Here is a 15492-nt window from a genome sequence, read left to right as displayed (position 1 = left end):
TTTTATGGAGAGAGCAGCCTACCCCTGTTTCTCAAATATCTTTCTAGAACATTTTTTAAGATTAATTTAATTCAATTTAAATAAACATGAAAGGTGAGTCCTAAAATAATTTTGCTAAACACAGTCCTTCTGAATTTGATGTTTTTGCATGTTAATGTTAATGTATGTTTTTTTTTTTTATATATATAGAGTTTAGCTTCTCCATCGGGGTGTTTATCAACCTGCTGCTGCTGGAGACTGCTTCATGTGCTGGTGACTCAAGTGTTGGTAAGAAGATGTTATTTATCACAACATGACAAATATTCAGCACTTAGATGTGATAATTTTGTAGTACAATAAAGCTTATTATAGAACAAAACCACAAAATACAGTATGTATTTGCCAATTACATCACCGTTAAGGATAACGTTTTTAATGTTTGTCACATAAGTTTGAAATAAAGAGTAATGAGTGATTTTCTTCGACCCCTAAAGAGGAAAAAGAAAAGAGTAGTTCTCCATTTCTAAGCAACATTTGTTCTTCGATAATAACGGATGTGTTGTCATCATTAAAAGGTACATGCTCCAGTGTCCTGGTTTTAGGCACAGATGTATCTTCAGTCATAAACTGTTATTTTCTGTTTCTGTTGTTCATCAATTCCAGTTGAGTTCTTATAAGAAATTAAAAGATCCAAGTGTGAACGTTGTCTGTTAGCTAAAGAATAATGCCATCGTGTGGTTTGAGCTGATTCATTGATTAAAGTTGAATAACAGAAGGGCATATATTAGTGTCTCTAAAGTAGAGGAACACATCTTCATTAGTAGTGTTGGAGGCCATATCAATATTATACTCAAGTGCCGTACTTGAATAAATATATTTAGTTACATCCCACTCTTGTTATTAGACAAATAGAGATGTTGAAGTCGAACTCAAGTTGAACCTGATCTTTCTTGACACCTTTTTATCTTCCCAGATGAAAGGAGTGGCTCTAGAACAGTCTAACTTGTAATTAAACTCTAATTATAAGGATCAATATGATGCGAGGCTGTCAATGGAACAACTATTTAATCTGTTACGATTAAGTTCAGGTCATTTCCTTCAAGTTAAATCAGATATTTTGTTATATATTCAGCCATATTTGATGGTTTTGGCTCTATCCCTGAATGGATGGAATAATAAATAGGAATAATTTAAGACACCACTGAGTGGACTTTGCTGATCATACTATAGGCAAGAATTAGATTCAGACAGAAGTACACTGACTTTAAAAATACTCATGCTGTTCTGCTTTAAAATATCTGTCTGACTTGAACTGGGTCTGTCCGCGTCTGCTTCCTGGGCTTCTTTGTTAGACATTCATAAAATCAACACATGAATATTATTTGAAACTCAAACCTACATCTTTTTGTTGTTCATGGAGGGTGGACATGATAATACACCCTTTCATTCACAGCTGCAGTGTCACATTATCTCATTGAACATCTGCAAGTATGAGGGAAAAACAGGAAGCTGAATAACAGAGTGTTACAGATATGGGGAGGTGGTTGGGCTAGCTGGAACAGACATTAGCAACTTATTGCCCAGAAGTCAAGTCAAAATATAGTTCACAAGTTCCTGTGAAAAGACTGTGTTCGATGCCAAAAGCTATAAGTAATACACTCCCTAACCAGAGTCTTGCTCTCCTCAGTGGAGGTTATTTAGCTTTACATCACATATTTGGGGTGGTGAGTTAACACAAGACTACACTAGTTTTAATGGCTTGTATTTAATGGGACATGAAACTATTTAAACGGCACAAACACAATCATATTTTAACTCTCAGGTTGTCTGTGTTTGTCTTTGGTTTTGTGTTTCGGTATCACAATCATTAAATCATCTGTTGAGTCATGGGGTTCATCAGCGGGTTCAACAACTGTAAACGCTGTCAGAAATCCAGACTACACAGTTGTGTCTTTTGTCATCATTTTGTGTATCTCTGTTGTCATCTGTATATCATTTAAGTTATTTTATATTTATTTTCTTGCTTTGCATCTTGTTTTGATGGTTTTACATCTCTGTTTTTTTTTTGTCTTGTGTCTCTCTGAAGCTGTTTTGCATCTTTTGGTAATTGTTTTGTAAATCCTTGTAGTTATTTCATGTCCCTTTGTAGCTGTTCGTGGTCATTTTATTGCGGTTTATTGACTTTTTATAATTAATGTTAACAGTGACTTTATATAGAAGGGCTACATTCTACAAGTTATTTAATTACAACAATCTTTCTCCTGATTTTCAGTGAATCCCTGTTGTTACTACCCCTGTCAGAACTCAGGAGTGTGTGTGCGATTCGGTACCGACCGCTACGAATGTGACTGCACTCGTACTGGATTCTTTGGACAAAACTGCACTGATCGTAAGTACAAGAAAAACTTTAGGGCAAATTAACCTGTAACCCAAACACTGCACTAAAGGCTTTCAACCTTCTGGTTTGGACCCGACGATACTACGTCCCTCCCTCCAAAAGCTGTAACCTAACTGCACCACAGGGCTGTCAATCAAGCAGACACGCACCCAAAAACACAAAAACAAACTGAGAAAAATTGTCTGTAAAAGGCTATTAAATAATAAGGCCATTTAGATACAGTACTATTAGCTGACATGTACCTGTATGAAAATAATTCCTCAAAGTTTCATAGCAAGTTTAATTTTACCACACGTTTGAGAACCGTTGCATTTCACTAACCTTGTGGACTCTATTGGTGATATCTGCCACACAGCAAAAAACACATTTATTCTTGATCTTTTTCTGTAGCGCAGTTCTGGACCAGACTCTATCTCATGCTGAAGCCCTGCCCCGAAATGGTTCACTTCATCCTCACTCACTTCCAGTGGTTCTGGGACCTCGTCAACAACTCTTTCCTGCAAGACATCTTCATGAGATTAGTGCTGACAGGTAGGAGAAATGATTAAAACCACCAAACAATTCACTCAATCAGCAGACTCAAAGACCAGAGAAAATAAGACTCTTTCTCACCAAAAACAACACATCCCATGTTAAAGCTGAGAAACGTTGGTTTTTTTTCAAAAATATCTGCTCATTTTTAAATTCATGCCAACAACACATTATTAAAAAGACACCTTGAAGGTATTTAGAGTTTGTATCTTGGAGAAAACTTAAAAAAAAATGTCATTTTGATGAAAAGACATGAGGCTTTTGGGTTTAATCAATGTGGACTTTCATGTTTCTTAGTGACGCAAATGAGTAGTTGAGTAATGCTGGTCAACGGGATAATAGTGAACAGCAAAGTCACTAATGGGTTACTGAATTTGGCATATGAATTAGTTGACTCACCAAATGAATAGCTGAACTTTCCATCCACTCCTCTGGGCTCTCAGCAGTCTTATTTTGGGCTCACCAGCTACACTATTCAGTGAAACGTTCTGAGTCAGCAACCATGTCAAATAAACAGTAATGAATTGACTTATTGTCACCTCCTCTCAAAGTCAGAAGTGACCTGATTCCAAGCCCCCCGACGTACAATACTAAATATGGATACCTCACCTGGGAATCCTACTACAACATCTCCTACTACACCCGGCTCCTCCCTCCTGTACCTGAAGACTGCCCGTTGCCCACGGGAACTAAAGGTGAGACCTCCACAATAAACAGGCAGCTGCATTCCTGCAGGAAAGCTTCAAATGTATTTTTCTCTGCAGGTAAACCTGTTCTCCCTGATACCAAAGTGTTGGTTCAGAGGTTTTTCAAGAGACAGAAATTTAGGCCAGATCCTCAGGGAACCAATCTGATGTTTGCCTTCATGGCTCAACACTTCACCCACCAGTTCTTCAAAACAAACCGTGAAGTTCGAGGGGGCTTCACCAAGGCCTTGGGACACGGGGTGAGATGCACATTGATGTTTTGTGTTGCCAGGTAGAAACAGAATTTGTAATTATCATTAAAAAAAAAACTGTTAAAACATGTGTTTTAACACTATGTGTCTTTCATGTGTTGATTGTGGATGTGTTTGACCCATTGAATTTAGTAATAAATATGTATTTTTGTCTCGCTCACCCAGGTAGATGCAAGCAACATCTACGGAGACAACCTCGTGAGACAGCTTCATCTTCGGCTTCATAAAGATGGAAAGCTGAAATATCAGGTAAAAAAATTGACATTTTGGATCAACTTAAGCCAGGTTCTATTTTTTTTTTCTCATTGATGTTTTTTTTTCTCAAATTTAAATGTCTAAAATAGCAATAACATAAATTGAATTCAACCTTTGTTTGTATCAAGATAATTATAGTTATAGTTAAGACAACATGTTGGCTTTGAATGTAACACAATTACGGTAAACACAACCCAACTTAAAGGCAGCATATTTCTTGTTGAAGCTAAGCTAAGGCTTATCTTATAATGTCAAACTCTTCCTTTATAAACTTAAGTGCCCTTCTCTTATAACTTCTAATATAAGAGCCTACATATATAGAGGCAACTGGTGGTTAGCTTAGCTTAGCATAAAGAGTGTAAAAAGTTTGATACAGGCCAAAAGCAATGATGTAAAATTACTATTTTGGAGGTTTAACCCTTTTACCTAAAATGCCAAACTATTTCTTATAACCCCAGTGCTAAAACATCAGGAAATAAAGAAAAACCTACACACTTTGAAAATATGCTAATTTGCTTTTTGGCAGGAGTTAAATAAGAAGGTCGATGTCACATACTTGTACTGTAAATATGTGAAAAGAGGGAGCAATTGGTCATTCAAATTCCTACAAAAAGTATTTAAAAAAATATACTATGTCTGAATTAGTGAGCTGTAGAGATGCTGGAAGGATGAGTTAGTAACTTTTGGCGGGAGCAGGGTTAACTACGCCTGTTTCCAGTGTTTCTGTAAAGCTGAGCTAAGATAACAGATTGCCGGCTGTAGCTTAAGTTATTTACAATAGAAACAAGAGTGTCAATCTAATCTTGTCATCAAACAAAGCAGATAAACATATTTCCCATGAAGTTGAACATATTAAGACATTTGCTCCATTTACTTATTTAAATATCATGCATTTTGAAAAAAAAAAAAAAGTGACACGTGAAAATAATTGTTATTTCAAATGCTCTCAACAAAATTGCATGCTAATAAAAAAGGTTTGGATATAATTCAGGTACCATGTTATATTTAATTTTTTTTTCACGTTATGACTCCGCTCACTCAATGAGCTGTTTTGTGCATCTCAAGGGAGGGCCAACCTTAAATAGTTTTGACTTCCAGTGTCACGTTAACTTCTGAAAATGTCTTTATACACTTTCCTGATGACGGTGATAGTGGTAGAAGTGAGACAATCACTCATCATGTTGTGTATTGCTGACAGCTGGCAACAAATTATCTCGCCTTTGACATGTTTCATGTGATCAGGCTTTAAGAGGGAACACTGCTTGTTAAATAAAACCCATTAGATCATAGATTCATAGGCTATTACTTACACTGGGGCACAATAAAGCAGACTCTGGCAAGGACTTTATTGAAATATAGTACAAAAAAATAATATGGATTAATTAATAACATTCATGATTCATCTTCCGCAGGTGGTAAATGATGAGATGTACCCCCCCACAGCGTCTGAGGTCCCTGTGCACATGGTGTACCCTGAAGGCTTCCCCGCTGAGCAGCGTCTGGTCATCGGTCAGGAGGTATTTGGTATGCTGCCGGGTCTCTCCATGTACGCCACCATATGGCTGAGGGAACATAACAGAGTCTGTGACATCCTGAAGGCAGAACATCCCACCTGGGACGATGAGCAGCTGTTCCAGACAACCAGACTCATCATCATTGGTGAGTAAAAAGCCATGATTTGTTTATTAATTTTTTTTCGACATGACTAGAACTAACACCTTCAATTTGGTTGCATGTCCCTTATCTTTCTGTTAATCTTTATTAACCATTTAAAGATGCTAATAGCAGATACCTGGAGCTCTTGTGCAAAGTCAGTTGGTTGGTTGATCCACCACTTGGTCCAGACTGAAATATTTCACCATCTACTGATCAGATTGTGGTGCAATTTTTGTACAGATTTCCTCTATCATCAACCGCAATTCAAAATTGTGACTTATTTTGTAAAACTTTACAACATTGACTCGATGTCCTGGCAAGTCAGATTCTACCTTGTCCAATACTTTGTTTCATTTGTTTATTCAGGGACAGCACACAATAATTAGCATCACTATAAATGTGCTAAATTTAAACAACAGCATGTAAAAGGAGCAAAGACCGAAAGCAGCTGAACAGTATGAAATGCTTACATGAGTAACAAGCAAATAAAATAAAAGCAGACTTGTTTGCATTCAGAAATGGCCTTCTTATACTAGTCAAATCAACCAGTTACTTAGACCAGTTGTTAAGTGATTGTCTGTCTGCAACCTACAGTTACATAAAACACCCTATTCTGTGTATGTTTGCAGAGATATATTTTGGAAAAGCATTTTGTTATTGTTTTTCTTTCAGAGTGAAGGCCACATACTTCCAGAATATTATTACAGGCCATTACATTATTAGATCTAGTCATACTAAAAGCAGTTTTAATTTGTATTTCTGACCAGCGTACTACTTTAAATTGTGGGCTGATGGTTTGAGGTTGTAATTTTCAGGTTTTCTTCCTGATGCTTCAAGCTTCAAAGTACAGTTGTTTTGCCGTTGCAGTGCTTCACCTTTTACTTTCCAAACAAGCTTTGTGCCAGATAACTGTGTTTCATGAGACCGCAGGAATCACCACCAGAAATTCAATATTAGTCCATCCAGTCCCCAACAAACCAATCCTGAACCTGTTAGTGTTCATTGTTTCAGTGCTATGTACTCCTGAACATGACTAAAAAGGAGATTCCTGACTTTTGACTGTGATCAATGTTTCCAATTGATTGTGGTTCCTCAAAGCTAACTAGAACAGTTGAAATATTTAAATTTAGCAGTTTCATTGTCCTTATCTGATGATAAGTGGTTGTGTCACAAGTTTAAATTACATTTAACACCACCAAAACACCCCAGGGTTGTTTTACTGTATGTATGTTCTTGACATGGCAGACTTTTAGAAGAACTCTGAATTTAATTAAAAAAAAAAAAAAAAGTAAAACTTTTGTTCTGAACTGACTAATCATTGATGACACAGGAAAGGAACAGCTGTAGACATCCCTCGAATCCCTAAACTCCACCTATGAAGGGGGTGGACAACGTAAGAGGAACCCTTTGCGATATAATCCAATCCAATCACCCATCTCTGAATTAACTACTGATTTTTTTTTTTTAAGTTCATAATGTTGAATGTTTTAAGAACAAAACAGGGAGTGACTCACTTCTGTTATTACATTGCAAGGTGTTTCTATGGAGGCTGCAGCTCCACCTGCTGGACAGAGTGAAACACACTCAAAAGATACATTTACCTCCTGAAATAATCCTATATAAAAATAATTTAAATAGTTTAAGAACTTTGGATGCACTATTCTGTTGTTATCCAAGTGTGAAAAATTACCTTTTTTTTTTTTTTTTAATGTAGGCTGCAAGTGACATCTGTGACGTCCTGCAGCCTGATTATTTTTGTTTAAGTTTCAGATTTAACTGTAGAAAATGTTCTCTACATCTGCCAGTTGTTTATTGTAAACATTGATACAACACTTATGTGCAGGTATTCAGGGAATCCTTCCATTTCTTCCTTATTGTGCACAGTTTTCTAATATTTCTTCCATCTAACCAAGTACTATCCATCTATCCATTTATCCAATTTTGGATACATCTATCCAAAAACATGCACCTCAGGTCAGGTTACCTGGCGCCACGCTAGTGGCAGCCTGTTGCAGCAGCTCCCCCCTGAGAGCCCTCCTGCTGTAGCGAAGAAATTTCCCCTCGGGGATTAATAAAGTGAAATTAAAAAAAAAATTAAAAAAAAAAAAAGTACAAACCAGCTGAATTATCTGTTTAAATCAGATGATACAGTAAGTGATATCAGCTGATATTATTTTTTGCCTCCAGGTGAGATCATCAACATCATAATACAAGAGTACGTGCAGCACCTGAGTGGCTACCTGCTGAAGCTGAAGTTCGACCCCTCCCTGCTCTTCAAAGCACGTTTCCAGTACAGCAACCGCATCGCCCTGGAGTTCTGCCATCTCTACCACTGGCACCCGCTGATGCCGGACAGCTTTCTCATCGATGGAGAGGAAATCCCCTTCTCCCAGTTTTTGTACAACACCTCCCTCCTCATGCATTACGGCGTGGAGAAACTCGTGGATGCTTTCTCTCGACAGCCTGCTGGACAGGTAGAGGAATTACAGTCTGTAGCTGTGTTCAAGAATGCAGCTGCAGGAGTTTATAATAACATACAAATCTCCACCTTTGAGAAAAAACTGAGAAACTATAAAGAGAAAGTTTTCTTTTTTTATATATATCATTTGGCTCCATGGCAGCCAAATCACTTTTGAACCATATTTGCAAAAAGCAGCCACATCAGCCTTATATCATAGGCACATGGTCACAAAAGCAGAGTTTCTTCACTCACATTTGAAATACATTTCCACAAAATCCGCAATTGCACGTTTGCATCCACTACCATAAACAGTTGGTGGCTCTAATGCTCCAGAACAAAATTAAAAGAGTGTCAGTCAAACAAATTAAAACAATGATGGAAAACATAATCAAAATATGGCTTTTCAGTTAGTTTCCTATAATAAAGGGAAGGAGGTTTCAGTCTCATCATTGCTCCAAACAGATTTCATGCTTTTATTTGCTGCAATCTTTCGTCCCTTTGGTAGAGCTGACGCTTTAGTGTTCATTTAAATCAGCGTCTCATGTAGCCTACATCACAAAGCAAGTGTTTCCATCTGCTTTGTCACATTATGCTTTCATGGATAAATCACCTCAACCAGCTTTCTTTGAATTCCTGGTGTTTCCATTCAGGTTATTTTACGTTCAAATTGAAAATATGCATTAAAAACAGGATGATGGAGAAATGCACCTGTTGACAAACCGCAGCCTGCAACACAAGAGGTGCAGACTATGAGGTGCAGCTAAAGTCTCCCTCTTAACTAATTTACAAGCATGAACACACATCTTGTTTTAGCTGACCAGCTGCAGCACTAAATCGCACCACCAAATATCTCAAACAGTAGTTTGTTACAACACCGGTTTGGAAGCTCTACCTCTGAACTGTCTAGCAGCTATATAATACATTAAAAAAACATCTTATTTTAATGTTATGACTGAATAAAATGTGGTCTTAATTGAATACTTTAAGGTGGGTGAATTGTATTTGTTCTCTAACTGCAAAATGACTGCTGAGAATGTTAATTTTACTCATTCAGCCAATATCTTTCACATAGACACATAGATATATGACAGGAAGTGTCACAGAGAAAGTTGTGCTTTTTCTTTATCGTCTGTATTTAACTTTTGCCTTAAATATGTTGTGACAGTGTTATATGATGCCTGCAGCCTCATCGCTAACTTGCTTAGCCCGCTGCATGCAAACCTTTTTCATAAAACATCCTTCAGTAAGTATTTTCCCTCTCACACAACCAATGAGGACATGTCAAAGTAGCCCATTTGGCAGCCTTAAGGATAATAAACAAGGAACTAGAGATTATACTGTACCATAAACTTGGGTATATAGACAAAGCATCCTGTAAACTATGGGAGGAAACAGGGAAGGCTGTGGCTCAGTCAGTAGAGCGTGTTGCACACTAATCAGAAGGTCAGTAGTTCAATCCCCAGCTCCTCCTGTCCACATGCCTAAGTGTCTTTGAGCAAGACACTGAACCCTAAATTGCTCCCGATGGTGTACCATTGGTGTGTTGTAAGTTGCCTTTTTTTTTTTTTTTTAATATAAATGAAATGAAACACTTTTGCATTCACTGGTTTATGAAAAAGGGAATTACTATGGGAGAGTCTATCATGCAGACAGCAGCAATTGGGAAACGTGATATAACACATTTTCACAACTTCTAACCTGCTGTTTCCAAATCCAACCACATTACAGTGAACTTCCCCTCATAACCACTTCCTTAAATTAAATGAGAGAAAATATTAACAAATATTCGCAAAGTGTTATTTTTGTTGGCTGAGTGTTCATCATATCATTGAAGTCACTTTTTTTTTGTGTCTTTCAGATCGGTGGAGGTCGCAACTCCCATGAAATAGTGCTGAAAGTGGCAGAAATGGTCATCAGAGAATCCCGAGTTGCACGTATGCAGCCTTTCAATGAATATAGGAAGAAGTTCAACCTGAAGCCCTACACGTCTTTTTATGAATTCACTGGTAAGCAGATTAGATATAATCATATGCCTCCTCCCTTTTTGATACAAATGTATTTAAGGTCAAAGTATAATTTCATAAATGTTTTAACATTTCATGACCTTTCAGCACAAGAATTGTTAAGAATACATGAAAAGATAACCATAGATATCCAAACAGATTTTTTTGAATAAAGTAACGATGCTGTATAATGATAAAAGGCACAAAAAAAAAACTGTCCTAAAGGCAGGAAAGACAATTCATGTGTGTTTAGTAGGATTCAAATATGCTCGTTAATATCCTCATAATTTTTGGGCCACACAGCGTCTCACTGTCAGATTGTAAAACCAGCAAATTAACAAAAAGGTTAAGAGACTCACAAAATATATTGGAAAATAAAAGACTAAAAATAATTAGATTGCTCACTGGTAAACATGTGTATGTTTTTATTTTAGTGGGAAATGAAGTAACTTTAGGAACTAACATATACTATCACCAGTTTAAAGATAAAGTCACTTTTTTGCTGTTTCCCTGGTAACAGGCTCGTTTATTCTGTAAATTGATGGTTTATTGTTAACAAATGCATGGCGCCCTTTGAAACATCTGCTCACTTTGCTCTTGGCTGAATGTGGTGATAACTGAGCCAAGAAATGAAATATTTTGTATCTCACATAAAGGGAAATACATTATTTTGTAACAGATTGCCAGACCACTCATCACTCAACCCATGTTTTGTCCAGGTCACGGCAGCAGTGCTGAAGAAGAAGTCCTTTAAATGAGCAACTTCCTGTTTACCAGGTTCAGTTTGCATGTTAGTGTGTTAACATTTGCTGTTTAACAATAAAAACAAAGTACAGCTGAGGCTAGTGGGAGTGTATTGAGATGTTTGGGCCATTCAACAATGTAGCATACAACTCGGTCTCAGGACAACGCATGTAATACACCTGCATGTCCACTAGAGGGTCCCGTGTCAGTGTCACTGCTTTGTCTTTGGAGGTTTAAAAAAAAACATGTGGTTTAAAAAAACAAAAACAAGTGGAAAAACACATGGTTGGGGTTGAGGCAAAAAAAAAAAAGACATAAAGGTTAGGGATGAGCAACATGCAAACACACAAAAACACAAAAAATGACACATCTCGTCTTGTTCCGGACTTGACCCTGGCCTCCTGCATTGGGGCCAATGACCTGCCAGCCTCCCTCTAAGTTCTTCACAGTGTTTGTCCTCGTCTCCTGATGTCTGTCGAGTGAGCGTCTTTTTCTCACACCAAGACGACGCTACCTCACAAAGACACGCTGCCCTCGAGTGGCCTTGTGGATGTACTCCACGCTTTGCTGACACTGAGCTGCACATTCAACTGATGGTGCGAGATGAAAATTTGCAACAGATTGTTACAGCAATCTGTTCAATAGATTTTACTCTAAACCAGAAATATCCTCATGGTGGCATTAGGGGGATCACAGTAGTTAGAGGGGTTCATCCTCTGGGCACCATGAACAACATTTCATAGCAACACAACCAGCAGTTACTGAGACCAGAGTGGTTGACTGACACAACTAGCATCAAAACATACTGCAGGTGAACTTAAAATGAGTGAGAGTGGTGATGCAACAGAAAAACACTGCTCGTTGGACATTTAATGAGTGATATCATTTTCATCAAGAACCTTGACATTAATTTACTGCTCTTCCTCTTTTCCAAACAGATGACGCAGATATGGCTCGAGGTTTAGAGGAACTCTACGGAGATATCGACGCTCTGGAGTTTTACCCCGGCGTCTTGCTGGAGAGAGCTCGTTCCAACAGCATATTTGGTGAGAGCATGGTGGAGATGGGAGCTCCATTCTCCCTGAAAGGCCTGCTGGGAAACCCCATCTGCTCCCCCGAGTACTGGAAGCCGAGCACCTTCGGAGGAGAGACCGGCTTCAGTATTGTCAAAACGTCCACTCTGAAGAAGCTAGTGTGTCTTAACACCAAGTGGTGTCCATACGTGGACTTCCATGTTCCTCGAAATGAGGAGGAGGCAAAACCGAGGAAACTATCCACTGAACTTTGATGAATAACCACCTGCTGATACTATATTACATGTATACCATATTATACTCAGACCAGGTTTATAGCTCTCAGGGGAGAAAAGGTGATGTTAATACTGCAAGTGGTACTTCAGTGGGTTTAATCCTGCCAGCAGTATATGACACAGTACATGTAAGCAGGTCTACCTCCACAAATACAGCTGACAAATCACTTTGTCTTATGAGGAAATTAATAAATAATTTTCTTTCAGTGACTTTTATGTGTGTGTGTATGTTGTTTTTTTTATTATTACATATCTGTCATAATGTCTGCTGGGAAAAAAGTCTGATCAGCTCTACTGGTGCAGTCTGACAGTTTAGTACCTTGCTCAAAGACATCCCAGCAATAGTCATAATAAGTCAGAGTCTATAGTTTGCTGACCAGGACCGGATTCTCTGACTGGTATAGCTGCAGGTGGACAGTATAAACCCATTCTTGTGTGTTTGAGTGCTTTCTGCTCACAGTTATCAGCAGCAGGTCCCCGGCGTTCTGCCCAGTGGTGGACCCCAGTGTCTGAGGGGTATCAAGGGCTCCTGATACATCAGCAGGTCCCCATCAACAACAAAGCATATTTATAAAAGGGCTACCTGTGTATTAAAAGTGATTTACTTTCCAGCTTTTCCAGCTTTCATAACAAACTTTTCAAGATGCCTGGGCAGATGTTTGACTGCTCATCCCTCTGATTGACAATGTAAATCTACTTTTATCTCTGGCATCTTCTGCCTTGCCTTTATAGCTTTGAATCCAACCAATGAATGAAGAGCTGCTTGCAGCTTCATTTTGCAGATCACCTTTGAACCATTTGCAGTTTTCTGTCTCTTCTCTAATCACAGGGTAACCCACCCCGGCTCTGCAAGTGCAACTTAACCTAAAAACATGTTGACAGAAGAACACTACGATTTCCATTTTATACCAAACTGTGTTGGCTACTACTGATCCATCTAGCATATTGTTTAGCATGTCTTTACATATAATAACCATCTTAATACAGTCAGTAAAGTATCCTCAAGAATATTTAATCCAAATTGCAATTTATTTTTTGTCTGACCTCACTGCAGGTTACAGCTGCTTTGAACTAAAGACAGGAGAGCAGTCTAAAGACAGTGTGGCTGAGCAAACAGCTCAAAAAGAGAAATACAGAACCAGGATCAACTGAATGAAATCATGTCAGGTGCAACAAGTATTCTTAAGGGAGCTTTATTGTCCCAAATGTCAACCTAAATAGTTTATACCATGGCCATCTGAGGAGTGTCTTACAGGACACAGTAGTGCACGTTCTTCATTGGATTTACATCAATGAGTTTTATTCATTTAAAGAGCACTTTTAATTGCATTCTTATTCTCTGTAAGGATTTAGTTATTTAGTTATAAAAAAAGAAAACACTGATCAGTGTGATTAATTAGTGTGATTAATCTCTATTATTTAGTTTAATTTCACTGCACAGTGATTTGTGAACAATTACTATTACTATTTAATTCGCACACATTCGTTTAAGTGAAAAGAACCGGGGAGAAGAAAACCTTATCCTTCCTGCCCCTTACTCACAACATCAATTACCAGGTGAGATGAATGATTTATCAACTCCACATAAGCTAATGACTCTTCCCCGTCCATTTTCTTCAAGTGAAAAATATTTTAGGCATTGTCAACACAGTTTGACATCACATTGAAAGTCTGTGCATACTGATGTGAAAAATTGTATTTCCTTCTGTGGTCTTCTGCTCATTTCCTGGTAATACTCAAATTTGTCTTACCCCGTATATAACTAATAATGTCTGTAACTCATTATAATGATCTATATTTAATCTATAAAGATAAGAACTCAAATTAAATTTATATTTTGACAGATAATTTTTACAGAAGAATTCCAAGTCTATAATCCATTATGTATTATGGTGCAAATATTCATATCAAATATATATTTTTTAATATTTAAATGGTTTGTCTGAGAAAGAAAATATGCAATATAAATAAATGTAAATCTAAATGAGGATATAAATGGAATCAGTCCATAACAGGGTCATACTGTGTTATTGAAAGCCTTGAAATGCACTTTGTATTACAACATACTGCATGTGTACATATATAATGTAAAAACAGTGCATGATTGTATTTTGTTCTACACAGTGATTACAGGTTGTTACTTTTTCCATCTTTTTATTTTTTCTATAATCTTAATATCTAATTACTAAATGGCTGCAGTGTTCACACTGACTGGCTGGCAGGATGCAGAAGGTGGTGTGTTACCCTGTGAGAAAAATACTCACACACCCTGTGTTGAGACATGCGGTTTTATCTGGAGATATTAAAAGACAGCCGGCGTTACTTCTGTGCCTCGTGTAAATTTAGCAGTTGCAACTTTCAGCCATGTGCACTGAAACCAAAACTGCTGCATGTCACAGAGGGAAATCATGCTGACCATAGCATTTAGAAGTACAGTGTGCACTTCTAATAATATCACAACAAATAAAACCATTCATTGAACCAATCCAGTACACCAACAGTCCTCTGAAGACTGGTGAATGAACTGAGTAATAATTTAATGTCAAACACTGATAGTTGTAATGGCAGAGAAGTTTGGTTTTACTGACGTCTAGCCTACATTTTGAAGACTGCTGTATGATGGGAACACTTCAGCTGCTAGATGGCAGCAAAAACAACATTTTCAACTTGTGTTTTTAACACTGCATCCAGATTGTCCACTTGTTGCACTGCCATAACCTTGAAGCATCCAAAATTGTATATTCTTTTGGGCAAGAAAACAACTATTCAGAGTCTAAGATCAGTAACATCATTATGAGTACTTATTATATTTTGCTGATGATGCATCTGTAATTTATTTGGGTACAATTTTGAATGCAGGGCATTCATATATTCTTTTTAATCTATTTCTTTGTCGTTGTGAAGCACTTTGGATTTCATTGTGTCTCAATGTTGCTATATATAAATAAATTTGCCTTGCCTTGCTGAAAGGTATGAAAACTGCCCAACTTTATTGTCTTCCAGTGGAGATTTTTGGTTGACATTAATTCCCACTGAGCTGTTTCTGATGTGAAACACCAGAAGCCTGTTTGAGTACCACGTCAACACTGACACACGATCGAGACTCAGTAGGTCTGGAGCAGATGGTGACAGTTAGAGCTTTTTAATGACTGACATTTTACCAAAAACTGTGAATTCAGTCTAGGAGGGATGTTGAGT

General features: G+C 37.6%; 1 protein-coding gene across 2 annotated transcripts; it reads left to right on the top strand.

The window, feature by feature from the left end:
* On the top strand, positions 1 to 12480 carry ptgs1 (prostaglandin-endoperoxide synthase 1). Of its 2 annotated transcripts, XM_069706512.1 has the most exons (11): positions 1 to 93; positions 190 to 267; positions 2252 to 2368; positions 2768 to 2908; positions 3460 to 3603; positions 3673 to 3854; positions 4032 to 4115; positions 5534 to 5780; positions 7965 to 8251; positions 10097 to 10244; positions 11924 to 12480. In XM_069706512.1, exons 1-11 carry the CDS (start codon positions 87 to 89, stop codon positions 12271 to 12273), a joined length of 1785 nt encoding a protein of 594 aa, XP_069562613.1. In that variant the 5' UTR covers positions 1 to 86; the 3' UTR covers positions 12274 to 12480. The 2 variants fall into 2 exon arrangements, with proteins under 2 accessions (XP_069562613.1, XP_069562614.1); XM_069706513.1 differs by lacking the exons at positions 1 to 93; positions 190 to 267 and having other exon boundaries at positions 2327 to 2368; positions 2773 to 2908.
* Positions 12481 to 15492: the final 3012 nt, after the last annotated feature.

Source organism: Brachyistius frenatus, unplaced genomic scaffold, assembly GCF_029030835.1.
Source record: "Brachyistius frenatus isolate BFR_SWC_R1_liver_20210118 unplaced genomic scaffold, ASM2903083v1 Contig_63, whole genome shotgun sequence".
NCBI classification, from domain to species: Eukaryota; Metazoa; Chordata; class Actinopteri; family Embiotocidae; genus Brachyistius; species Brachyistius frenatus.
Note: the sequence above shows the minus strand (reverse complement) of the source record. Positions and strands in the feature narration are given on the sequence as shown.

What these genes read in the sequence shown, in the direction of transcription:
- ptgs1 (XM_069706512.1), top strand. An exon ending in CCAAGGCCTTGGGACACGGG is followed by an intron (nt 3,855 to 4,031) that starts GTGAGATGCACA and finishes TCGCTCACCCAG; the next exon opens with GTAGATGCAAGCAACATCTA. An exon ending in CTCGACAGCCTGCTGGACAG is followed by an intron (nt 8,252 to 10,096) that starts GTAGAGGAATTA and finishes TGTGTCTTTCAG; the next exon opens with ATCGGTGGAGGTCGCAACTC.